This window comes from Phyllostomus discolor, chromosome 7 (assembly GCF_004126475.2).
Source record: "Phyllostomus discolor isolate MPI-MPIP mPhyDis1 chromosome 7, mPhyDis1.pri.v3, whole genome shotgun sequence".
Classification (NCBI taxonomy): Eukaryota; Metazoa; Chordata; class Mammalia; order Chiroptera; family Phyllostomidae; genus Phyllostomus; species Phyllostomus discolor.
The window spans coordinates 55,394,318-55,421,128 of NC_040909.2; the positions used below are offsets into that span (position 1 = coordinate 55,394,318).

The 26,811-nt window shown below is 35.4% G+C and overlaps 1 protein-coding gene across 13 annotated transcripts; it reads left to right on the top strand.

The window, feature by feature from the left end:
- Window positions 1–300: 300 nt before the first annotated feature.
- C7H3orf14 (chromosome 7 C3orf14 homolog) lies at window positions 301–15,418 on the top strand. Of its 13 annotated transcripts, none has more exons than XM_036030974.1 (7): window positions 310–438; window positions 566–704; window positions 993–1,094; window positions 1,715–1,798; window positions 3,206–3,329; window positions 10,680–10,754; window positions 12,561–15,418. In XM_036030974.1, exons 4-7 carry the CDS (start codon window positions 1,746–1,748, stop codon window positions 12,693–12,695), a joined length of 387 nt encoding a protein of 128 aa, XP_035886867.1. In that variant the 5' UTR covers window positions 310–438; window positions 566–704; window positions 993–1,094; window positions 1,715–1,745; the 3' UTR covers window positions 12,696–15,418. The 13 variants fall into 13 exon arrangements, with proteins under 13 accessions (XP_028374201.1, XP_028374202.1, XP_035886875.1 ...); XM_036030975.1 differs by having other exon boundaries at window positions 566–687; XM_036030979.1 differs by having other exon boundaries at window positions 1,718–1,798; window positions 12,561–14,411.
- Window positions 15,419–26,811: the final 11,393 nt, after the last annotated feature.

Below are 26,811 nucleotides of genomic sequence, written 5' to 3' on the forward strand. Positions count from 1 at the left end.
AAACATGTTGGACTACTTGGAAGATTTTTTTCCTCACATCCACCTTCTACTGTGACATTTTAGGTTGTAAGAAATCAGCTTCACTCTCGGAAGCCTTTTTAACATACTCAGGTCCCATCTCAAACTACCTTGAAATTGAGCTACCACCAAATTCACAGTTCTTACCAACCAACTCAGAGATCCTGCCTGCCAGCAGCGCCACCTGACCTTGCGCGCCAGAGGGCGGCCTTTTATAACGTCGTCGTTACGTCACTTTGAGTCGCTGCACAGAGGTGGGCGTGGCCACACCCAGGCCCTTGCTGAGACCCAGCCTCTGCGCAGACTCAAGAGCTTTTCCGGAAGAGAGGTCAGAGTGGGGCGCAGTGCGTGAGGTCCCACAGCATCATAGCGCCGGTGGGTGCTTGGCTTTCCCAGGCAGCGCAGGTGCCTGCATGGCCGGTAGGGACGATGTTGTTCAGGAGGAAGGGCTGGGGTGATGAGGAAAGTTCGAGTCCTCTGGATGGAAGCGGGACCTGAGGTGGTCAGAGGGCCGATGACTCTGAGACTATGTGAATCTTCATTTCAGAAGGCAGAATTCGTTGTGGGGTTTGTGTGAAGTGCTGATGGCAGGCGTAACAGAAAAGAAGTTATCATGGACCAACTTTCCAGGATTTCCTTGACACTGCACTGGAAACTGGAAAGAAGGCAGTGAGGACTGGCCTGTAGTAATCTTAACGGAAAATCTCTCTAACTCTTCCTTGCAGGGTGGGCCTGGGGAAGGGGAAACCTTTCGAGTGATTGCTGTCCTCGGTGCTGAATACAAAACAGTGGTCCCTGGAGGAGGAAACTCGATGAGGGCAGGGGTGGCATTTGCAATTCCGCGTCTAGAGCTCAATGTCCCCATCAGCGCTGGACACTTGGGCGATCCGCAATCAGTGTTACATTTCATAAAATTTAGGAAAGCCAGTACTTCGTTCCAGAAGGGAATTTCATTCCTGTCTTTTCTCCCTTAGGGCCGGCACCTTGAACTTTTGCACCCAATCAGACGATTTGCCTTCAAGCTCCAATCCTAAGTTTAGAGCAACCTCTATGTTGGACTAGGTTCTCCAGCCAAGGTGAGCTTGCTCATGTGCCATGAAAATGGGTTTCCCGAACTTCCCAAATGCGACTCCTTAGCAGCCAGGGTAAGGTGCAGGGAGCGATGGTGATTTTTCCCCACAGTTACATATAAAAAAATCACTTTCCTGTTTGGAAAAGAAATGGTAGAACTGGGCAGTGTTCCAATAAAGGAAAGACCATGAATTTCCAGTTGCTTCTAATACATGTTTGCCTTCCTATGTATGTGTGTGCACATGCATGAGGGATGGTGCTCCTGTATTGGTTTACAGAGAAGATATTTTTCTTTCTATTTACTTCATAACATGTTACTAGTCTTAGTACTAGCTGCTTGCTTGTTTTGAATTGCTTAAGATTAAAATGTGGAAAGAAAAGAGGGAAAATATGAAATGTGTTGAATTTACCTGATTAACAGTATTCTTAGGTGCATCTGGCATAAGAAAACTATGCATCATAAGTAAAAATGTTTTTAAATGCATTATTTCATTTTATACAATATTATGTCTCAAGTTTTAGTTTTCTCTTCTGAGAAAACAAATGATCGAATAAATAAAACGATCAAATATTGTGAAGCTGAGGATATGTGGTAGAAGTAACTCTAAATGTTTTTACTATTTAGCAGAAAGCTTCTAATGCAGCTTTAACTAAAGATGACTTCCTTGTTCACTCAAGAAATTCGCCTGTCTAAAAGACATGAAGAAATGTAAGTTTCTTTAAAAAGCTAATCTAAATAAATAAATTATGCTGACTTTATTAGTGAAACATTGTGTGCACAAGAAGACTTAAAAATCTGAAAGTGTGTCATTTTAATTTTCTGACACTTCAGAGATTTTGGTCTAAGGGAATGTCATTGTCCTTACAAATAACAAAGATTGAAAAATATAATCATGTTCTATATGTTTTTACAATTATGTTCTATATGTTTTTACTTTTGTTACTGGTATCTAGACGATTTCACCCTTCCTCTCACACTTTCTGGGATACACACTAATATTTAATGGACTTCCTGAAGCCTCTTGTCCTGGGCCAGCTTCATGGGTCTGTGACCTGTGCGATCACAGGTCCTGCACTTGGTTTAATGTCCTAATGTTGTACTCTTGAAATTCCTAATACTTTTTAATAAGGGGCTTCACAATTTTATTTTGCACAGGGCACTGCAATTATATAGCCAGTCTTGCACTTATATTTTGTATTAACCCTTCTCCATCTCTGACTATGGGCTCTCATGTTTTCCTTTTCTCTAATTAATCACCAGCCCCTCTTCCTTTGTCTTTTAAGATATTTTACCTACAAAAATGACTGTATCAAAGTTTAGTTCTATGCTCAATAACAGCCCTATGAAACAAGTGTTTCTTGAGAATCTCTACAACTACTGGGGAGATGATTAGTCTGTTACATATACTATTTATGTATTTTTCACCATCTGACATATTTACTTATTAACCATTTAAGAAGACCAAAAACTTGTAAACTGAACATTGTACCAGTGAGACATTTTAAAAGTATATTCTATATAACAAAGTAGTTTGATAATTCACTAACAACATTTTACATCTTTCTTCAGCTACAGTTTTACTTTGTGGTGAGTTTGCATACATACACATAGCCTCTTCACTCATCTAGGGAACCATCATCTTTCTCTTAGAAAAAGAGGAAAAAAAATATTTGTATTGCTTTTTCAGACATGGAAGTTTAGCACAATTCTAAATGTGTAACACAAGATTCAGGAGTATTAAAGTGTTGAGCAGAAGGTTTAGTGCAGCAGGTTACATCGATGTATATGTGTGTAGAGGTATATGTAAGTATGTATACAAGGAGATGTTTGAATTTTCATCAATAAATTAGAACTTATATGGTTTCAACACTTTAATTTTAGAAGACCAAGGAGGCTAAAAAAGACAAGCATATACTTATGGTATATGTTAATGAAAATAAAAATAATTTTATCCAGATTTAAGACATATTGAACTACCTAAGTTTTTTGCTGTCTTATTAATTGGCTTATAAAATAGGTTGAAGTACAGTTAAGAAATGGATATTTTACATTGGTCAAGCAATAAAATATTTCCTTTTAAAAAACTATATATATAATAATCTTCATTTTTTCTAGAGTATCAAAAAGAGTAAAGTCACTTCAACAAATGAAGAGTAAATTTAGAGATAAAAACAAGGAAAAGGCATCTCAGATTCAAGCAGCTGAAGCTGCATTTGAAAGGAACCTCAGTCTTTTAAAGGTGAGTTTCCAAGACTTGAGTATAAGGAATTCTTCCATCTTTGAAAAAGGTTTGATGTGAATTTAATAATTTGATTTGTATAATGCCTTTGTTACAAGTAATAAATAGAATTAATGAAGCATCATCTGTTTTTCAGAGCCATGTAGTGAGATAAGGAGCATATGAATTCTCATTTTTTAAAATGAAAAAAAGTGAAGTTTGCTTACGCTAAATGTTTTCAATCAACCAGAAATTTCAATGACTACAGAAGGAATTTTAAGGTCATCTTTTATGCAAAAAGTAATAAATATAAGATGTAGCTTTCAATCTTTCATCTTTTCTTTGTAGGGAGATTTTAAAATACCATAAAGTACCTATAGTATATTTACATGTAACTCAACACTCTTTAACATCATAAAAACAAGAACAATTTGATTTGCCTTGGTGGGGCCTCAGTCCACACATAGAATTCATATGTAAGATAACAGATTTTCAAGATCCCTTTGGATGGTGATGGAGGGGGCGGTCAAAGTGTGTGATTGCGCAGGGCCTCACCATTTGGCCAATGTGCCCACTTGGAGTAAAATCATATGTGTAACATTTTTGGCTGCTTGCTATGCTTTGCTTCCAGAATTGTATGGCTTCATCCATAATTAAAACCCTAAAAGTTTGCTTCTAGTCAAGCTTCCAAGAGATCCTATGACTAAAACATTTGGTACTAAGGCTATATTATTTAAGTTATAAAGAAGTGTTTTCAGTTTTTTATTGTTAAATATTTTCATCGATAGGCATGATATAGTTATCTTCTGTCCTCACTAGAGGAGATAAAGGAAGAGAAAATTCAGTTATCTTCTCAGCTTCTGGCAGTTTGAGCCACAGTAATTTAAGTCACAGCCATAGTGCTACCAAAGCATTCTATATTGCCATATGTCTTACTTGCCCAATGGTGTTTGCAATATTTATTTTTAAATGGAAATATATAGGGTAATCTGGAATTTGCTGTGAAAAAGTCAGAAAAATGAAATTAGAAGGCTTGAAGTCTTGGTTGCTACTTCCTGCAGCAAGTGCAGGTAATATTTGGTTAATATTTTATTAAGCAAATATTTGATGAATGCCCAGAGGGTCCTTACTATTGAGCTAGTTCTGGTTAGAAAATGGGGACCACAAAACAAGCATTAAGTCATAGCTCTTCACTTCAAGTAGCTAACAGGCTTAGTTGATGTTGTAAGGTTGTCACACACAAAATATGAGACTTTATGTGATTAAACATTAAGTTTTGTGGAACACTCAGCACTCATATTCTAGGAGTAGGTGTAAAAAATCTTTGAGAGCTCAAATATTCTAAGAGGTCTCAGAGAGGATGCTAAGCTGGAGCTGTGTTTGAATAGGCAGAAGGCAAGGTGTTCTGCTGGATTGTTATGGAAGAGCCAGCAGAAGAGCTTTATTAATGTCAGAGGACCATGAGCTAACTAGCTTGGAAAGTCACAGAAAAAAGTTGAATATGTATTGTGAGGTCTGTGAGTAAACTGAGACTTTATGTAGAGATAATACAGTACTCAAAGTTTTTGGACAAAAGAAAAATAAAAACTTATATAAGAAACATATGAGAGGATATTTAGGAAAGATTCATTTGCTATTTAGATGTAAAGTCACTTCAAGAATGGAGAGATTGTATTTAATAGAAGTATGTAGTAACTGTCATATTTAGAAGGAAAATAATGAACTATCTCATAGTCATCAGAAACTAGTGTGAAATGGTATTTTTCTCCTGATTATCAAAGTAATATATTCTCACTGCAGAAAATTTGAAGAGCAAAGAAGATGAAATAACTTCTTTATCCTGCTTGCCTAGAAACTAATATATTTTTGTGTATTTCCTTACAGTCTTTAATAAACATTTATTGAGCACTTGTTTTATCCCAGATACAGATGCTATCTTCCCAGTCTTTGTTTTACATGTTTTGGATAATTATATATGCAATTTTTATCCTGCTTTCTCTCATAGGTTTTAACTTTGGAAATCAATTTAATGGCTCTGTTATAGAAATTATTGTGAAAGTAAAATAAATAGGACGTGAGTACAGAATTTTGAGTTGGGAGAGACATTTAAAAGCATACAGATTAGATTGTCATCTGTAAAGTTTTCCATTTTTTTTAGCATAGAAACAATTTCAAAGCTGTAAAATAGATAATAGTGGACAGCTTTGGTCCAAAGCCCCATCCATTCAGCCCTTTTTTGTCTGCCCTTCTGTGGCTCTAAGGAACTGGGACAACTACTAGTCTGCTCTAGTTCCTTAATTTAGAGATGAGGAAACCATAATAACTACTCCTAATACTCCTTGTTAAGAACAGGTTGAGTTACATTAGGATATATACTTAAGTGCAGAATGTGCTTCAAAAGGGTTCCATTAAAACTTAGAAGAATTCCTATAAAGGTAGTAGTAGCAAAATAAGGATGATCTACATCTCCATCCATTATTTGATCTTACTTAGAAGCTCTGGCTAATATAATAAACACTAAAATAGAAAGAGTTTTAACTTTTGGACAAGAAGATGCAGCACTAGCATTTTTAAGTGGTATGGTTATATAGTAAGAAAACCTAAAATTATTTTAAAACTAGTATATTTTGAGTTGAACAAAATTAATGGATAAAAGGTGAATATCAATAGCAATTCTACAGATACAGCTGGAAAATATAAGAGATCAGTTTCACCTTAGCAATTAAATTATAAAACACTTGGGAATGCTCTTAACAAGGGATGTGCATCATTTATATGAAAAAAATATTGCATTTCATTGGAAGATTTATGAGAAAATTTAAGTAAAAATACATGCCTTATTCTTCAGTGGGGAGTATTACTTTTCTCAAGTGAGCTGTCACAAAGTTATTTTTAGATTTATAAAATTCCAACAAAATGTGTATCAAACCCAATAAAATTTCTCTAAATGTATTTGCAAAAATAAATTAGCAAGAATATCAAAGAATATTTTTTAAAAGGAGCAATAAGGAAGAACCTAGTCCCATAAAAGGTTCAAACTTATTAGTAAAAGAATGAACAAGAATATAAGTAGAAGAAAACTCACAGTGAGGGTTTCATCAGTAAATATTGTAACAGTGGATTTTGAAAACAGACTGAGTGATTTTTCCCTGTTAATATTTAGAAAATGAAATTTATTTGCCTTTTAAAAACATAAGCATAATTTGGTCTGCATTTGTAAGAGAAACAGGATTTTGTTACAAAAAATATTTCCATAACAGACTGTCATCTCTCTCACCTTTATCCACAAAAAACTTAGTTTTACCCATAAAGGGCAATTTCATGCTAATGAAGGTCATCTCATGAGGAGGGTGGACAAATACTCCAGGGTAAGAATGAATGGGAAAGTGCTCCAGTGCATTAGCGATGCCCTGAGGGCTTCCATGTAGGCATGTCCTGGAAGCCTTCACAGGGCAACTGGCAATCAGAGCCTTCAAACTGCCTGCCACCCAGGATGGCCAATGACTTACAGGTCCACATCTCTTCTCTTTCCTCCTCACATCTGTCACTTTCTCCAATTCAATGAAGAATAAGTTCAATGAATGTTTAAGTGTTCCTTGTACCAATGACCTTGTACCTTATGTTTTAGTATCTTGTTTCTTTCATCCCAGAAATTGCACCTCCAGCAGATTAAAAGATTAAACATAGCCCAGCTATAGCTGAGTTTACTGTATACATTTATAGGTAGATATATATTGCTGGGCTGGGAGGCAGGGGTGAGGGGGAGAGGAGATCTCAATCTGCAAGTGTTTTTGCTCCTGTTCTACCTGTCCTAGTCACGAGTCAACTCATTTATACAGGCTGCTGAATTCTGCCATTGTGTAACATTTATACCATCATACGCACTGGACACTTGTTTTCTAATTTTTATGAAAAATTTCAAAGCTGTGTAGAAGAGGGAATAGAATAATGTACTTCTATGTGCTTATTACCCAGATTAAATAATTATCAAAACATGACCAATCATGTTTCATCCATACTCCTCACCTCCCACCCCTCAGATTATTTTGAAGTTAATCTTCAATATCTCATTGTTTCATTTGTAAATAATTCAGCAAATTATCTCTATATTATTTCAGTATTTATCACTAAAAGACAAGGACTATTTAAAGAAAAATCACAGTATCATTATCAATCTAAGAAACTTATGATAATTCCTCAAATACCCAATAAGGATTCATATTTCCCTGATTAATTGATTGATAGGAGTCATGAATCTCTAAGTCTCCCCTGCCCTTTTAATTTCTTTGTTGAAGGAATTGGATCATTGTCCTACAGACTTTCCCAGAGCCTGCATATTGCTAATTACATAGCTGAGGCGTCATTTGGTATGTTCTTCTAGTTCCCAGAATCCCTATAAATTGATAAGTCTAAGTTGTGCTGTGCAACAGAAATATATGAGCCACATATGTAATTTTAAATTTTCTAGTAAATACTTTTAATAAAATGAAATGAAATAGGTGAAATAAAATGTCATTAGAATTCCATCACAAATATAAAATATCATTTCAAATGCAATCACTAGTCCTTTCCTTCTAGCAGCATATAGTCAAAGAATTTTTCAGACAAGCTAAGGAATTCATATTTCATCTCCTGCATACTGGGTATCATTTTTTAAAAATCTAAGTAAGGACCTATTTAAAGTAGTTTTTAGCAAAACTAATCAATTCCATGTTCAGTATGGATTGAAGTAAAATAAGAGTATTTTATTTGAAGTATAAGTTCAAGTAAGTATTCAATAAATAGTTGTTGAGTGAATAAGTGTAATAATAAGGCCATAGCACTGGGAATGGCATGGAGAGGCTGGAGGAAACATCCTGAAGCTCTGAACTTTTAAATGACAGTCTGACAGAGTTCAGAGGGGAGAGGAGAGGGAATTTCAGGGGAAAAGGGGAAGGGTTTACAGGAAGAAGTATAAAGAGCACATGGATAAAAACTAAGGGCGGGTTGGAAATGGGAGGGAGGAGGGGAGGGCTGGGTGGGTGGGTTGGGATGGGAGTAAAAGAAAATTGTACTGCAACAATTAAAATAAAAAATATTTTAAAAAATATAAATAAATAAATGACAGGGAATAAGAAGAGCTGAAGATACAGGGTATCTAGTCGAATAGATTTCCCACTATTATACATTCAATACATTCTGTAGCAAGAAGATGAGTGTAGTTTTATTAGGCTGATAAATAAGGACTAGGGAGAAAAGTTATCCATCCATCTACATGAATAGTGGAAGCTAGAGAAAAGACAATTTTGAAGGGTGAAAAAGTAAAAAGAAAATGACAAATGTCACAAATCTTAAGAAAGCCCACAGTTAGGTTTACCCTGAGAAACGTTCTAAAAGAGAAACAAAGGAGCCAGGTAAGGAGGAAGACAAAGATTCCGAGAGGTAAGCAAAACATCTACAGAAGTGAAATACCACTTCAGGAAAAACTGCTCTGGAGTGATAACCTCTTGTGGAAATGACGCAGAGGTGACAGTCAAGTTACTAACCACAGGCCTTATTTACCAGGTTACATGTCCCCACTGTATCTGCTTTTCAATAAAAGAAATTTAGTATCTTATTTTCTGATCTTTAAGAAAAATGCTGCCCTGGCCAGGTGGCTAAGTTGGTTGGAGCACTGTCCCATACATTAAAAGGCTGCAGGTTCAATCCCCCATCAGGGTACATAACTAGGTTATGAGTTTGATCCCCCATCAGGGTGTGTACAGGAGGCAACTGATCAATGTCTGTCTGTCTGTCTCTCTCTCCCCCTCTCTCTCTTTCTCTCCCTCTCAAAAATCAATAAAAATGTTCTCAGGTAAGGATTAAAAATATTTTAGAAAAGGAAAAATGTTTATAATCTTGTTTATAGGTACTAGTGATGCCTAGATCTACCATTAACAATAACTTTGTAACTGTCCTTAGAATAATGGTATAATTGGAGTTGTTATTTTATCCTATTTGGTTTATAAAGTAAGAATTTTTTCAGGACTTCATAAAATCTCAGTGTACTCACAGAAAAGTTATTCTCTGTCTGCTATAGCGTCAGCATCAAAAGCTTTTTGCATGTCTTCGATGTAAACTTCTGGGATGGGATCAACATGCTAATAGATGGGCTTTTTATCCCTAAATTGATGTTTTTCCCCTTCAAATCACCTTCCTCTAGACAGCAGGTGCATTAATAGCTGTGCAACTTTGGGGAGTCCCTTTAGGGAATTTCCTGTTTTTCCCTTTTACATTTCACACCCATCCCATGCTCCCTGCGCTGCCATCTGCTGTCTCTTTTCTCCTGTTCAGCATTGGCTTCTTCACACCCACTCCCACGCCCTTTTCCATCTCCCTCCGTCTGTCCAACAGCCCTGTACTAAGATTGCTCCAATGCTTTCTTTTTTCTCTCAAATCACAAAGCTCAAAGGAGAGACAAAATTTACATGGCCTTCAACCAAGGCCTCTTGTGAACCTGACAAATACAAGCAAGCACAAGACAACATTGGTGCTGATTTGGGAGCTTTAATTTAAACAGGACTCAAATGTTTCTGGGCATGAACTTAATGCCTGCATCAAGGTAGAGTCTTTCCCAGGGCATGAATTACATTTAATTACCCTTGTGTTGCTATAATCATAAGAGAAAATACACATATCTACAATTTAAGCCCCAGATTAAAGCACAGTGCTTGAATGCCATCAGCTAAATGGTATACTACCAAGCAATAAAACTCATTGTGGAGATTACCTTAGAAATTTAGTACTAAAAATCTAGAGAGTATAGTGAAAAGGTGTTGTTGTAAAGTGTTGAGATACCTTATTGACTGTTTTTTAAATATTATGAATATTTTCATAAGTATAAAATTTAAAAGTGGAATATTGAACAAATGAAATGTGTCATTAATATATTATTTACATGATTCAGACAGACTCAATCTCTTTACTTTTCAGGATAGTGCAATGCGGGTCTGGGTATCTCACTGTTTCTAGTATCTGAATATTTGACTATTTTAGCCATCTGACTGTTTTTAATGATTTTAGAGCTAAGTTGGCACTCTGAACAGTTTTAGAGGAAGTTTTTTTTTTTGTTTTCTTGCAAGAATTATTGACACTATTTAAAATAAAGCAGAACTTTGAAGTACCACCCCCACCTTTTATTTTAAAATAAGAAGCCCTGCACTGTCTATTTGAAACTGGTTAATTAAGCGATAATCAGTTCTCTTACCTCAGAGCCCCTCCATCAGTTCAAACTGTATCCAGAGAAGAGTGGAGGGGAGAGATTTTGGATATTGATATAGCTATAAATTACAGGTGCCATTTATGCATGCTATATAAATACATTTTGTTTTTAAATGCTGATGTCTGTTGCAGGACATAGAAAGAGCAGAAAAGTTTCTACAGGCCCGGATTCAGCCATTTCCACCACCTGAGGTGGTTTCTCTTGAGGTGAGAATTGTAAGGAACAATGAATGGTAAAGGAAGAGACTTGATCATTACAAATTTTGTAGTGATTATGTCTGTATTTACAAGATTAATTTATTCAACTAAAATAAACAAGATGGGTCAGGTCTTTACCTGTCCACAGGGCCATACTTTGTACATAGTAGGTAATAAGTATCTTGACTTAAACAAAAATTTGACAAGTGAAAATTGTATAAAGATTTTGTGTCTTTTCACCTAGTCACTTAGAAACAACTATCCTGTTAAACTCTAACAGAAAATATGCACTAACTATTAAGCTGGCAGTATGCCTAATCAAAGTGCTTTTCCTGTTGGCTGATGTTAGACATAGCAAGCAGTTCAGCCCTTCACCAAAAATTCAACCAATGCTATTTAAATGCATTTTATGCAGTATATTGTGGCTTTATCTGTTTTATTTTGCTCAGTTCAAGAACAGATTGGGAAGATGGTTGGCAAAAATAAACCAAACCATAGTTGGCATATGAATGTATTTTTGATGAAAGGGAATTTACTACATATAGAATAGTTTGATTTGATATTTTTAATGACCTTTTTCAAATACAATTTTGCTTGCTGCCTAAACAGAGATGTGAATAGACCCAAATTTAAAGGTTGAGAATTTGCCCCTCAATTTTCTGTGTCATCTAGAGTAATAAGAAAAGCCAGTGATCAAGGAGAGAAAAAGCCCTGGTACAAAGTTGTGCCCTGGGCATGTCTTTTTCTTTGTTGAATTCTCCAATACCTTACTCTGGCCCATATAGGGCCCACACAATAGGGGTTAATCCAGCCGTGAATGGTGGAGAAATTACCAGCCACAGGCCTTGGGTGGTATTTTTCTTTGCTAGTCTTGCACAGCAGGATGACCTTTATTTTCAGTATGTCAGGCTCTTTCTCAGACCACATGCATAGATGCAGAGATATATAGAATCCCTCACCATTATCAACTTTAGGAACTCCTGTACCTTTTTAATGATCAGAGTGAATCACTGTGTTCTTAATGCTAACTTTTTGACTGAATTTCTCAAAATGAGGTCGATAATGATGATGTAATACTAAATGCCCTCCTGTGATTCAGGGCTTTTGGCAGGTACTTTTCTTTGGCTGCTGACCCAAGAAGCCATTGAAGCTTGTACACATGATATGGTGGTGATGTTGTATGAGCTTCTGTAACTTACAGATTGCTAGAGTCAGGCCAATAATACAGCACCTCAACTTCCAAGTTATCTGAATTTAAAAATGGTTAGGTAGGTAATCTTGATATTATTTTCTCATCATACAAAAAAGGGAATATATTAAAATTTGTTATATCAAGTGCTCTGTTAAAAGATATAATGGATGCATTTTTTAATGTTTTCCCCATGCAATTAAGGGGGTCAATTCACCTGAAACAGGTCATAAGTAATTATTTTATTGTAACAAATATAGTGTAGGTAATCATTTGGTATGTGATTTGGAACATTAAACAAAAACATTTAATAACTGCAGTCATAAATGATACTGGTAATAAACACAAGGTTGGCCACAAGAGGGCGTGTAAAATCACAATAAAATTCTGAAACCTGTAACTCTGCCAGGCTCTGGTTTTACTGAGAAATTTGAAAATTAACACTAGTAAGTAGCCAGATTTTTTTCTAAAATTAACATAAGATATTCTGTAAAGGAGGTGCATTCTACATATATGTGTGTGTATACACACACACATACATTCAAGTGAATAAACATTTAGACTATTATGAAGAGCCAAGTTCAATTGCTTGATATGCTTTTTTACTTTGGGATTTTTTTTTCCAGACTCTTTACTGGGCATCAGTAGAAGAATATATTCCCAAATGGGAGCAGTTTCTTTTAGGAAGAGCACCATATCCTATTGGTGTTGAAAATCAAAATGAAGCAGAAAAGGAAGCAGAAGTTAAGGCACAGCAATAACTTCTTCACATATTGTTTTTTAAAAACCTGCTTAGTAAAGCTGGATATTAAAGAATATGCAAGTTACTGCAGGAATTTTAGGAATCTAATATATTCATGTTGTTCCATTAACTCCTCAATGACAAAGACATGAGAATCTACTGGCAAGTCTTGGGTTGCCCCTTAGAGACCTACGACTATTTCAAGGTCATGCATTCGCTTTCTATCAATCTCCTGCAAGTATTAAAAACTAACATTGAAAGGTGGACTGTTTATTCAATAAATTGATAAATATTGTGTGTTGTTTTAAAAAAATCACTTAGTCATTTTCATCTAAACAGTGAATACCAACTATTCTGATTTTTTACTTTGTAGAATCTTTGCTTTTCAGTTATTTTAGTATAAAGGCAAGGCACAGGATTGAAGTGATTGTTTGCTCCCTATTTTAGTTTCTTTTAACAAATGAAAAGACAGTCACACTTAACTGCTTTAGTATAATAATATTCTATCAGAAAATAGATTCAGAGAATTTTGTTCCTTAGAAATAACTGGTTGTAGGAAACAACCAAAATAAAGCATTTGTTAAGTAGCCAGTTTCAGCAAGGCCCTGTCTGGTTCTGAAAAAGGATACCTATTAAAGCTGGAGATGGTTATTGGATTTTGACTTGCCAACCCTGTGAGTGCAAATAACTCCTCTCTTATCTTTTTATCTTTAAACTTGCCCTTCCCTCTCCCTTCTGTTTTCATTATTTCTGAAGCAACTGTCAATCAGAAAGCTTTGGGTCAGAACCCTACACAGCCCTGAGATTCTTCAGTGCACTGCTGCCTGAACATTCATAAAAATTATACTTTTTGAACTATGGAGGCAGCTCCTACTGATAAGAGAGTCTATGCTACATTACAATGAAAGATTTTATATTCCAAACTGGTTTGTGTTTTTTAAAGAAGGTAATAGGAGAATTAAAACAAAATTGAAGTGTTCATTGTGCTAGGTTTCTTTAAACTATCATTTTGGAAATACCCTGTTGAGTGGGTTCTGGTGTGGATAACAATAATGTTTTCATAATATGCGCTGGCAGACTAGCATACTTCTCTACAGTTTTAACAGTTGTAATTAAGGAATAAACAGCACAGAGTGTCAGTCCGATGACAATTTCATCTATGGTGTCACAATACAAAATGTCACAAAATATTAGAACTGTTACATAACTATAAAAAGTATCAGCTTAAAGGCTGAGAGCCTTTTAAAAAGACAGAGAAAAGAAGAAAAAAGAAAACTGGCATAGAGACCAGAAAAAATTTATACCTTCTCAAGAATGTTCTGTCATGAAAATAAATTGATAATTTTTTCCTGTTACATTACAGTTTGGTTTCTAGCCATCCAGTTGATTTAGCAGGAGAATGCAGTGCCTTTTAGCAGCTTTGAATTGGTAAACAGATTTAGATGTAGTAGAAAGGAACATGAGGAAGTTTTTTTTTTAACATCCAATCTTTCCCAGCATATGCACATAAGAAGGTGAATGAAGCAATGTGAAACTTATTTCTCTTTAGTCAAGTGAAAAAAAGGCTAAACATTTGTTGAGATGGTAAAATATTGTGTCAAGCAAGTAGGCACATTCCAAAATTAAACAGTGGTTGATATGTTAACGTCCTCAAATATTTGAGCATACACTTCCTTTGAGTTCTGTAAATTAAATCACCAGTAGGTTAGATTAAAATACAAAATGAAAAGCAATTTCACCATCTCAAAAAAGGTTCAGGATTTTTCTCCCCTAACCTAACTTGCTAAATAGTTTTTAAAGAAAATGGAGACAACTGTACTTGAACAACAATAAAATGACCTTAAAAAACAAATAAAAAACAAAATAAAATAAAGAATGCTTAAGTTTAACATACTCTGGGTTAGGATTTAGGGCAAAAGGGAAGGTTTTTCTAGGTTTTAGCTGTATCATTTCTCCCATTTCTAGTTAATACCTTAAAAACTCCCAGAGATGACTTTATTCCTGGCCCCCACAGAGCTTTCTCCACCCCTCCCTCCATATAGACTGGAACAGATTGCACCACATGGTGTGTGTGTGTGTGTAATTTCTGTAGGGATATGGATACCCCACCAAAGGTCTTTATATTCCTCATGGCATATTAGCTTTACAAGGGAATTTCCAAATACTGTTTTCTTAAGGAGAGGCAAAATACCATGTCTAATATATATTTTAGTACACAATTAGTAGTAATAAAACAAGAAAAAAGAAATACCATCTACTCATACCTTCCCACCTCTAATTTAGTCTTCTTTCTATATGCTACATTGTACCTACTATTTATCCTTCATGAAAACTATGAATTCATAATTTTTTAGGGTAATTGGGTTTTCAAAATAAGGGCCATTTCAAGAATGCGTTTCTACAGCCAAATCTATAAATAGTCAAAGTTCATTTTCTACTGAAACACTTCTAGTATATGGGATTATTAAGCTATGAAATACTTAATAGCATTTTTTTTCCGAACTTCAAAAATTAAATTTTGAAGTACTAAGGAAAAAGCCTAATATTCTGGAAACCAGACCTCTGGTCTTCCTTGTGTGCAAGGAGAAGTGTGAAGGAAATACCAGGCAAACCAACAGTTATTCTCTGCATTGTGTACAAGGTGTTTTAACTGGCTACCTTCAGACTTAGATAAAAATACTAATCTTTTACTTTCTTTACAATTTTGTCTTCTCTGCCTCATTTCCCTTTCTATCAAACAAAATAATAATAATAAGGTGGATGTGTGGATGTATTTTTAATCAAAATTAAACTTATTTGGAGGTTATTTTAGTACTTCTGAAATCACTGGAGACAGACTGAGGATGAGGTGAGGCTGGGTTAGATGAAAAACCAGAGTTTGCAATCACCATTTTTAGACAAAAGGAAGATATTAAGCTTTAAAACCACTGTGAGTATAAAATTTGATGCACAAGGCCATGAATTTGACTTATCTACATAACAGTTTATTTTCCTTCCTTACTCTATTAATATCTTTTTACTCTAAGTCAATTCATACCCTTTTATGTTATATTTTTTGTAAGTCTGCTATTCAAAACATTGTTTTAAATTCCCTGAAGACTTTTTCCCTCTTTTTAAGAATTGTGCAAATATAATAGTCACCATGGCTTAAATGACACTTCATTTCAATAGTCTATTTTGACCTCTTCCACTTTAATTAGGTTGCTGACCAAAATCTACACTTCAGAGAAGTGTAAATTTTATCAGAGAAGATAAAAACTACATGGTGAGTTCAAACAGGGAAAAAAAGGGTTGAAAATATGGAGAAGGGAAAAAGGGAAAAATTAACTTTTTGAAGGCTTGGAGTTGGAACAAGGGTCTTTCTCTGTCTGTCTTTCTGTCTCTCACTGGTGGTGGTTTTGTTTCTTTTATAATTTAGAAGTTAATTTGTCTTCATAGGAAATTTAATTCCCTATTGTTCACAAAAAGAACATTTAGAGTTTCCTGGGGCAAACATGGGGACGTGTCAAACTTCAGCAATTAAGGAGAGGATTGATTGGTGGAATTGACACCTGGCATTGTGATCCCCCTTCTGACTAGAACGGAGATTATATCCCTACTAAAATCCAAGACGAGGAAAATGACTACAACAAAGAGACTAAAAAAATGCTTCCAGACATCATCTCACCTCTCAGAGTCAAGTTTCCTTGCTTACAAGAAAATGGACCAGGTCCCCTACCTTATAATAATGTTTTCAAGTTCTTGCTATTTTAAGAACTCTTAATTTGTGTTTCAGACAAATACTGAGCCTCAGCTAAAGTAGTGTCTAGATTGACTGTGATACAAATTAATAGTGAATTGAGGGGAAAGAGTGAAGTGTTCTTATTTTAGAAAGTGATGATTGAGTTTGTTTCTGTCTTTTTTGTGATAATTGGATCATTTAACCTCCACTGTTAAGGTCAAAGTGTTCTTTATTATTCCTTCCTAAGTCAAGGTCATCAAAGTATGAGTTTAATGTTTTGTACAATTCTACTTTGGAGACAACAGTCAAATTAAAGGGAGACAAAATTGTATTTATGTATTTTCTGTAGCTCATCTCTATCCTTTTACATCTCCCAATACAACATAATTATTTTTCATACTATTTATAAGCTCTATAACATTTATCAACATACTATTGTAGTAGACTGCTCTACCAGAAAAAGAAATACTCAGATGTTCAAAAGAAGCAAAATCTAAAGCCTTTTATAATAGAGGTGGATAACATTCAAGCACTATTCATTCATTCAGCAGGTCTTACTGACTGCCTACTCTGTACAAGGACCAGTTCTAAGCACCGAGAATATAGCAGTAAACAGAACACCAACCCCCCCCCCAAAAAATTCATGTTCTCATGGGATTTATATTTTGAAGGGGGCAGTGGGTGGAGGGGGTTGAGAAAGTAGTGATAAACAAAAGGTAATATTTGATATATTAAATGGTGACAAAGTCTATTATAGTATGAATATCTAAAGTGTTTTCTTAGTGCAAGAAAACAAAGCAGTTTTTGTAGTTTCTCAGAAAATATGACTAAAACAAAGTGGCTTTTTTCCCTATTCTAAGATCCTGAGTGGGGAGTTTCCAGTGAAGCAATATTTTCTCTGCTAGTATTAGATTGGCCAAAAAGTCTGTTTAGTTTTTTCCCTAAAATAAAAGACATATTTTTTCATCTTCACCAATAACTTTATGGATTTGAATATTTTGAGCATGTTAGCTATCTTCCATGTGTTATGATGTTGATAGTTCTCAATAATGTCTCAATTTGATTGCTATCAACTTCAACTGATCTACTTGATTGTAGAGCATCTTCAAGGGAGAACTCTCCAGCATGAAACTTCACAAACCACTTTTGATACATTCAATCAGCCACAACACCTTCTCCATATACTTCACAAATCTCTCTTTTGCATTTCAGTTGCATTTTTACCTTTCTTGAAATAACAAAGCATCATATGCCAAAAATGGTGCTTATTTTCTTCCATCTTCAATATTAAAATATTCAAAAATTCACCAATTTTGATAACTTTGTTTTAAATGCATGCTGATATGACAGTTGTCACAATACAATCTGACTGAATTGTTTCAAAAGAAGTTAAAGGCAACTAAGCAGTACCAGAGCCAGCCTGCAGAAAACGAATGAACTTTTTGATCCATCCAATAATTTGTATATTGTGCAAGTTTAATGAATAGGTTTATGATAAAGAATGAAAACAAACCCTCACTATTTCAACAGATACTTGTACATCAACACTCATATCAGCATTAATCACGATAGCCAAAAGGTAAAAATAACCTGGTTGAATACATAAATAAAATGTGTACCAAAGACAGCAAGGATAGCTATACTTCTATCAGACAAATTACACTTTAAGCAAAAAACAGTTATAAGAGACAAAGAAGATTATTATATAATGATAAAAGGTTGATTCATCAAGAAGATATAACAACCACAAATACATATGTACCCAACATCAGAGCACCCAAATATATTAAGGAAGTATTAACATATCTGAAGGAAAAATAGAAAACAATACAAGGATAGTAGGGGACTTCAATACCCCAGTTTTAACAATGGATAGATCATCCAGGGAGAAAATTAACAAGGAAACATTGGATTTGAGTCATATAGTATACCAATTAAACCTAACATATTTAAAGAACATTCCACCAAGAACAGCAGAATTCACATTCTTCTCAAGTGCATGCAGAAAAATTCTCTAGGACAGATCATATGATAGATCACAAAATAAATCTCAACAGATTTAAAAGTTGAAGTCATATCAAGTATCTTTTCTAACCACAATGGAATGAAACTAGAAATCAACAAGAAAAAAGCTACAAAATTTACAAATGTATGGAAACTGAACAACACACTGCCAAACAACCTGATGGGTCAAAAAAGAAATCAAAGGAGAAATCAAAAAGTATCTTGAAACAAATCACAATAGACATATATAGACGTAGACTATGGGATGCTGCAAAAGCAGTTCTCAGTGGAATAGTTACAGGTTTCCCCACTATCCTAAAGGACAGTGCTCCTATGAAACCTTTCATAAACTGAAATGGCTTCAAGTGCACTGCTTTCCAAAAGTTTGAGTTATGTCACTTCACTTTCACAAAAGATCTACATTAATACCTGTTTTTGTTAAATCCAAAGAGGATTTTTGCTTTTATAAAAAACCATCACTGCTTTAATGTAGGTCTTTCATAAAAGTGAAGTGGTGTAATGCAAACTTTCAGAAAATGGGGGATTTGTAGCTAGTGATAAATGCTTACATTAAGAAAATAGAAAGATCTCAAATAATAACTTTACACCTCAAGGAACTACTAATAGAAGAAAAAACTAAGCCAAAAGTTAGCAGAAGGAAGGAAATTACAAAGACCAGAACAAAAATAAATTGGAGACCAGAAAAACAATAAGAAAGAAAACAAAATCAAGATCTGGTTTTTAATCAAAAGACAGACAAAACTGACAACTGTTAGCTAGACTAAAAAAAAGAGAGAAGACCCAAATAAGTGAAATCAGAAATAAATGAGGAGACATTACAACTGATACCACAAAAATCCATAGGATCATAAAAGATTACTATGAACAATTATAACCAATAAATTGTATAAACTAGAAGAAATGGATAAATTCCTAGATACATACAACCTACTAAGACTGAATCATAAAAAATAGGATATCTGAACAGACCAGTAATCAGTAAGGAAATTGAATCTCTAGTCAAAAACCTCCCAACACACAAAAAAATCCCAGGACCAGATGGCTTCACTGGTGAATTCTACCACACATTAGAGACTAATTAACATCAATCCTTCTCAAACTCTTTTTAAAAATCTAAAAGGAGAGAACAGTCATTTTACAAGGCCAATATCACCATGATACCAAAGCCAGATAAGGGCACAAAAGAAAACTATGGACCACTAACTCTTATGAACATAAATGCAAAAATTCTCAATAAAATCTTAGCAAACAATTTAATAACACATTAAAAGAATCATACACCATAACCAAGTGGGATTTGTCCGTGCAGACAAGAATGATTCAATATACATAAATCAATAAATGTGAAGCACCACACTGCTAGCATGAAAGATAAAAAACATGTATTATCTCAATAGATTCAGAAACAGCATTTTACTAAATACAACATCTTTTCATGCTAAAAAACACTCAACAAATTGGGTATAGAAGGAACACACTTCAACATAATAAAGGTCACGTATGACAAACTCATAGCTAACATTACACTCAATGGTGAAAGACTGAAAAATTTTCCTTTAGATCAGAAGAAGACAATAATGTGCATTCTCACCTTTCTTATTCAACATAGTGCTGGAACAAGTAGACAAAACAAAGAAATAAATGGCATTCAAATTGGAAAGGAAGAAGTAAAATTGTCATTATCTGTAGATGATATGATCTTATATAGAGAAAATCCTAAAGAAAACCCAAAAATCTGCTTGAACTAATCAATGAATTCAGTAAAATTCAGGATATAGAATCAACCATTGGAAAGCAGTTGCATTTCTACATGCTAACAATGAAATACCTGAAAAGAGATCAAGAAAATTATTTCATTCACAATAGTACCCAAAACAATAAAATATTTAGGAATAAATTTAACAATGGGAGTGAAAGATCTGAACAATAAAAACTGTAAGACTTGGATGAAAGAAGTTGAAGACACACACAAATGGAAAGATATCTCATGTTCATGATCAGAAGAGTGTAATTAAAATGTCCATAACACCCAAAGCCATCTATAGATTTAATGCAATCCTTATCAAAATCCAAAAAGCATTTTTCACAAAATTAATTAGGAAAAAACAAACCTAAACTTTGTTTGGAAGTACAAAAGATCCCCCTGCACACAGTCAAAGCAACTTGAGGAGAAAAACACAAAACCAGAGGCATCGACTTTCCTGATTTCAAGCTATACTACAAAGCTATATTAAAACAGCATAGTACTGGCACAAAAATAGACACATAATCTGATGCAACAGAACTGAGGGCCAAGAAGTAAACCCCTGCATACATAGTCATCTAATGTTTGACAAGGGAGCCAAGAATATTCAATAGGGAAAGGGTAGTCTCTTCAACAAATGGTGTTGGGAAGACTGGATAACCAGATGCACAAAAATGAAATGGGGCCTCAATATTACCCTGCTCACAAAAATTAACTCAAAATGGATATGATAAAGACTTAATCATAAGACCTGACATAGTAAAACTCCTAAAAGAAAACATAGGGACAAAGTTCCTTAACATTAGTCTTGACAATGATTTTTTTTAGGTATAACATCAAAAGCACAAAAAGCAAAAGTAAAAATTAATAAGTGGTACTATATCAAATTAAAAGTTTCTGCATAGAAGTAAAAAAATCAACAAAATAAAAGGGCAACACACAGAATGGGAAAAATATTTGTAAACCATATATCAAGTAATGGATTAATATCCAAAATATATAAATAACTCATATAACTCCATAACAACAACTACAAAAACCCATAAATAATCCTATTTAAAAAATGGGCAGAGAGCATTGACTAGACATTTTCCCAAAGGAGACGTCCTTATAGACAATGGGTATATCAAAAAGTGTTTAACATCACTAATTGTCAGGGAAACAAAATCAAATGGGTATCATGTAACAGACAAGAGACAATAACTGTTGAGTGGGATGATGTGGAGAAAAGAAAACCCTGCATATTGTTGGTGGAAATGTAAGTGTTCAGCCACTGTGGAAAACAGTATGGAGTTTTTCCCCACCCAATTACAGTTACCATATATATGATCCACTACTGAATATATGCAAGGTCCGTTCAGAAGGTATCCAGCCATGTAATATGAAACATAGAGACATTTATTGAAGAAGACACAAGATACAAGAAACACTGTATCTTGGGGACAATGACACCTTGGTCCCCTTCAAAGTAGGCACCTTGTGACCTTGTACGGTTCTCCCAATCGCCATCAGCTGCTTCCTGGATCTCACTGACAGTCTGAAATCTCTTTCCTTTCAAAGGTGTTTTTAGTTTGGAGAAAAGCCAGAAGTCACAGGGTGCCAAATCTGGGCTGTAGGGGGCCTGGGTCGCCTGGGTGATTTAATGTTTCACAAAAAGTTCTGCATGAGATGTGATGCATGAGTAGGCACACTGTCAGAATGAAGGTGCCAATCACCAGTTGCCCATACCTGTGACCTTCTAAATCATCCAAATAGTTTCCATAAAGGAATGCTCAAGCTTCACATAAAATTTGATGCAGATTCGTTGCTCTACTTAGTCTTTTGGAATGTGACAGCCACACAGAAAACATGCTCACCCAACAATGTCTACCACCCCCACTGACTAGTATGGTGAAGTCGTCATCATTCATGCATGTGCATTCCAGTCTACTCTCCTTGGTTGCCAGCTTACCTCAATGTTGTGTAAACCATTTTCATTATATTAATAATGGCTGGACTTTTTCTGGACAGAACTTACATTGCAAAGATATTTGTACTCCCATGTTCACTGCAGCATTATTCACAATAGACATGGAAATAACCCAAATACCCATCAACAGATAAATGGGTAAAGAAAATGTGGCATATCTCCATTTGTAAATACAAAATAGAATATTATTAACCATTAGAAAGAAGGAAATCCTGCATTTGTGACAACGTGAATGGACCTTGAGGGTATTGTGTTTAGTGTGATAAGCCAGATAGGGAAATCCAAATATTGCATGGTACCACTTATATGTGGAACATAAAAAAGCCAAACTCATAGAAACAGTAGAATGGTGGTTACAAGACCCTGTGGGTGATATTCTTAAAGGGTACAAACTTGCCACTGGAAAATAAGTTCTGGAGATCTAATTCATATTACAGTGATTACATTCAACAATTACGTGCTTCAAAATTGCTGAGAGACTAGATCTTACATATTCTCATGTCAAAAAAGCAATGAGATTAGTTACAGCCAAGATGGAGGCACAGGTAGAAACCCTTCGCTTCCTTGCACAACCAAAAGGAGGATAACAACCAATTTAAAATCAACAAACAACCAGAAGTGTCAGAAAATCAAACTGCATGGAACTACAACAACCAGGAAATTAAAGAAATAGTCAATCAGACCAACCAAACAGTACGAACCCATGGCAAGGTGGTGGACCATGCAGGTGGGGCTGGCTGAAACGGAAACTGAGACTCACAACAGACTATGGACTACATAGTCTGGGGTTGCCACCATGGGAGAAACTCCCAGTCTCACAAGGGTTCATTAGAAGGTGGGTTGGAGCTGAGCAGGTGAGCTGCATTTTCCCCTCTCTGGCCCCTCCCCCACAGATAGTGCCACAAGGCAACAAGGAGGGTTGCCCAGACCTGGTGAATACCTAAGGGCCAACCCCCTTACAACTTAACAGGTGCACCAAGACAAAGAAATATGACTCTAATGAAAGAACAGAGCAAAACTCCAGAAAGAGAGCTAAGTGATGAGGAGACAGTCAACCTATCTGATGGAGAGTTCAAAGCCCTGATAATCAAAATGCTTACAGAACTGATTGAGCTTGGTCGCAAAATGAAGGACACCCAAAGTGAAATAAAGCAAAATATTCAGGGAACCAACAGTGACAGGAAGGAAACCAGGAGTCAAATCAACGATTTGGAACAAAAAGAAGAGATAAACATCCAACTGGAACGAAATAAAGAAACAAGAATTCAAAAAAAATGAAGAGAGACTTAAGAACCTCTGGGACAACATGAAACATTCCAACATCTGAATTACAGGAGTACCAGAAAAAGAACAACAACAGCAAGAAATTGAAAACTTGTTTGAACAAATAATGAGGGGAAACTTCCCCAATTTGGCAAAGGAAATAGACTTCCAGGAAGCCCAGAGAGTCCTAAAGAAATTGGACACAAAGAGGAACACATCAAGGCACATCATCATTATGCTACCCAATATTAAAGATAAAGAGAGAATCTTAAAGGCAGCAAGAGGAAAGGAGAGAGTTGCCTAAAAGGAGTGCCCATAAGGCTATCAGCTGATTTCTCAAGAGAACCTTGTAGGCAAGAAGGGGCTGGAAAGAAGTATTCCCAGTCATGAAAGGCAAGGACCTACATCCAAGATCTCTCTATCCAGCAAAGCTTTCATTTAGAGTGGAAGGGCAGATAAAGTGCTTCCCAGATAAGGTCAAGTTAAAGGAGTTCATCATCACCAAGCCATTAGTATATGAAATGTTAAAGGGACTTATCTAGAAAAAGAAGATCAAAAATATGAATGGTAAAATGACAACAAATTCACAACTATCAACAAATGAACCTAAAAGAAAACAAAACTAAGCAAACAACTAGAACAGAATCAGAATCAGAGAAATGGACATCACATGGACGGATTTCAGTGGGAAGGGAGAGGGGAGGAATAGGGAGGAAAAGGTACAGTGAATAAGAAGCATAATTGGTAGGCATAAAAGACAGGGAGAGGTAAAAAATGGTATAGAAAACAGAGAATTCAAAGAACTTATATGTACAACCCATGGACATGAACTAAGGGGGTAATGCTGGAGGGTTGGGGGGTGCAGTGCAAAGGGGGATAAAGGGGGGAAATTGGGACAACTGTAATAGCATAATCAATAAAATATACTTTAAGAAAGTATATGCTTCAAATTTTTCATAATGAAAATGAAGTTCAAAAGAAATGAATCTACTCTTACTCTTATTATATAAATGCTCTTTGATATTCTTTTCCTTAACTATATCATAGAAGGAAAAAAAGAATACAGGTAATGACCCCTTAAGTTGATTTTGCAATGCACTAAAGGCTTGTATGCATGAGATTGCTAGCTACCTTGGTTTTTGCTCCACCCATATGGAGTCATTCTAACACAGAAGACACTTTTTGGTCACTTGAATGCAAATTAAAAATGAAAAGCCTAATTCTCCTCAATGTTTCCAAGCTCCAAAAATGTAATGCTTCTTGACATTTCCATAGTTGCCTATTAAAGTTCAATGTAAATAGCTGCTGCTACTTTAGGAGTGCCTGATAATGTCTATCACAGTGCAAGGATATATGTCTCCCTGATGACATCTTAATGTTGATCTTGTAAATTCTACAGCAACACATAATGCAGCACAAAGATATGCCAAGTAGCATCAAAAACACTTTTTTTCAAAATCTGAGTTTAATATAAATGTCAGATCACATTTAGAGGGGAACAAATTACAGAGTATTCCGATGACTTCAGCTAATTAATTCTCTCCACTGATAATATTTTTGAACTTTGGACACAGAGGTTATTAAATGCTTTATTCTGTTGTTACTTAAAATTGCTAATTTAATACAAAGCAAGTTGATTATATAAGCTGCTAATTTTTTTAAAGACAAATTCTGTTTTTGTACTAAGTGGGAATTTCCAACATTAAATAACTTTATCTATACTTAGTGTTTTCATTGCACTGAGATGTGGGTTAAAAAACCCTATGATCCAAAAAATAAATATATCATTTTCTATATTTTGCTGACCTGGGGGAAAGTGTCCTTTATTTCTAAAACACCAATCTGACTTTGTGAATTCCTTTCTTGGCTTTTTTCCCCAAAATCACATATACCTGCCACTATTGTCTTAGCATTCATATTACTGCTTCCTTCTTAAGTGCAACTCGATTTTATTAAAATATCACCTTTCTCCAAGCCTTGAGTGCTTTGGGGAAGCTCCACATCCCAATGGTGGAGAGGGATATGCTCTACTTTATCTAAACCAGCCATGTTAATCCCCTTCTCCTTGCCATTGATTGGTTTAGGAATGAACATGTGATAATATTCTGGCCAATGAAACACGAGAGCAAGTTAGCCAGAGGGGTTCTGGGAAAGTTTCTTCTGCTCCTGAAAGACAGAAGGTTGTTACTTTGGACACTGTCAGAACTGCACATGAGCCTGGAATTCCTGTAGCATCTTTCTACCAGCCTCAAGGAAAACGTCACTAGAGAAGAGCCAATATCAAGAACCACACAGAAACAGACCTGACTTATACTTCTGAGTTTCTTACACTGGGAAATGATCAACTTCCATGTCATTTAAGCCTCGGGCATGTTACTAGCAGATGAGAGCTCTGAGTGATACAATATATTGATTTTTAAAATTTCAGGCAAAACAATTTGTAAGCTTAAACCAAGAGTGGATCTGTGTGACTGCAAAACACCTAGTCATTTCAGCTCAAAAACAGAAACTAAATGTATGAATTGGTATGGTATCAAGGAAAAACCAAAATTGTGCAAGTTTCTCAGAGTTTTAGGGGTACTCAAGTAAATGGAGTGAGGTTGAATAGGGAGAGCAAAACAGTAGACAAGAGAATTGCTGCCTAGTTTAGCCCTATTAGAACAAGGGGGGAAAAACCTCACACGCAAATTCACCCTGAATTTCACACATCATTATCCCCAATACATTTGGAGGAATGACTACAAGACACTTGACACTGAGAAACATCTTAGCATTTGGGCTGATTAAGAAACAAGCTGTACACTTAAAAGGATGTCTAAATGGCTAAAGTTCTGCACACAGAAAAGAGAGGCTGACCTATTTCATTTCATGATACTGCAGAGTATACATAAGCAGGCAGTAAGTATTAGCAGAGGGAGAGATACTGACCTAATCTAATGCCTGGGGGACAAGGGAAAAAAGAGGGAGAAGATGGACAGAATTTTGACAACAGATCTTTTTGTGAGTAAGGGGAAGCTAGGCCACCCTCACTGTCTAACTGATGAGAGATTACTGGACAAGGAATTGGCAGAATTAGTGTATCACTCTCTCTTCACCAAGGGGTATGTAATTACTCCTTCCCATTTTTAATTTTTAGAAAGGTATGCCAGGTGCAATAAGAGGTAGGTAGGACTTGATTGCCATTATGGAGCTTGCTTTCCATTAAGTTCCAAAAGCTAATTGTTTTCACATCTTGAGCTCCTTGAAAGAAAGGAACTATGTAATTTTAAAATGAAAATAATTATGTATTTTATGTAAAGAAGTTCTGTGTTTGACTTATGATATTTAAAGGAAATAATCACAGCATATATTTATTTCCTATTATTTGAGAAGTGACATGTGATTTTAGAATACTGCCGCCTAGCACAGTACCA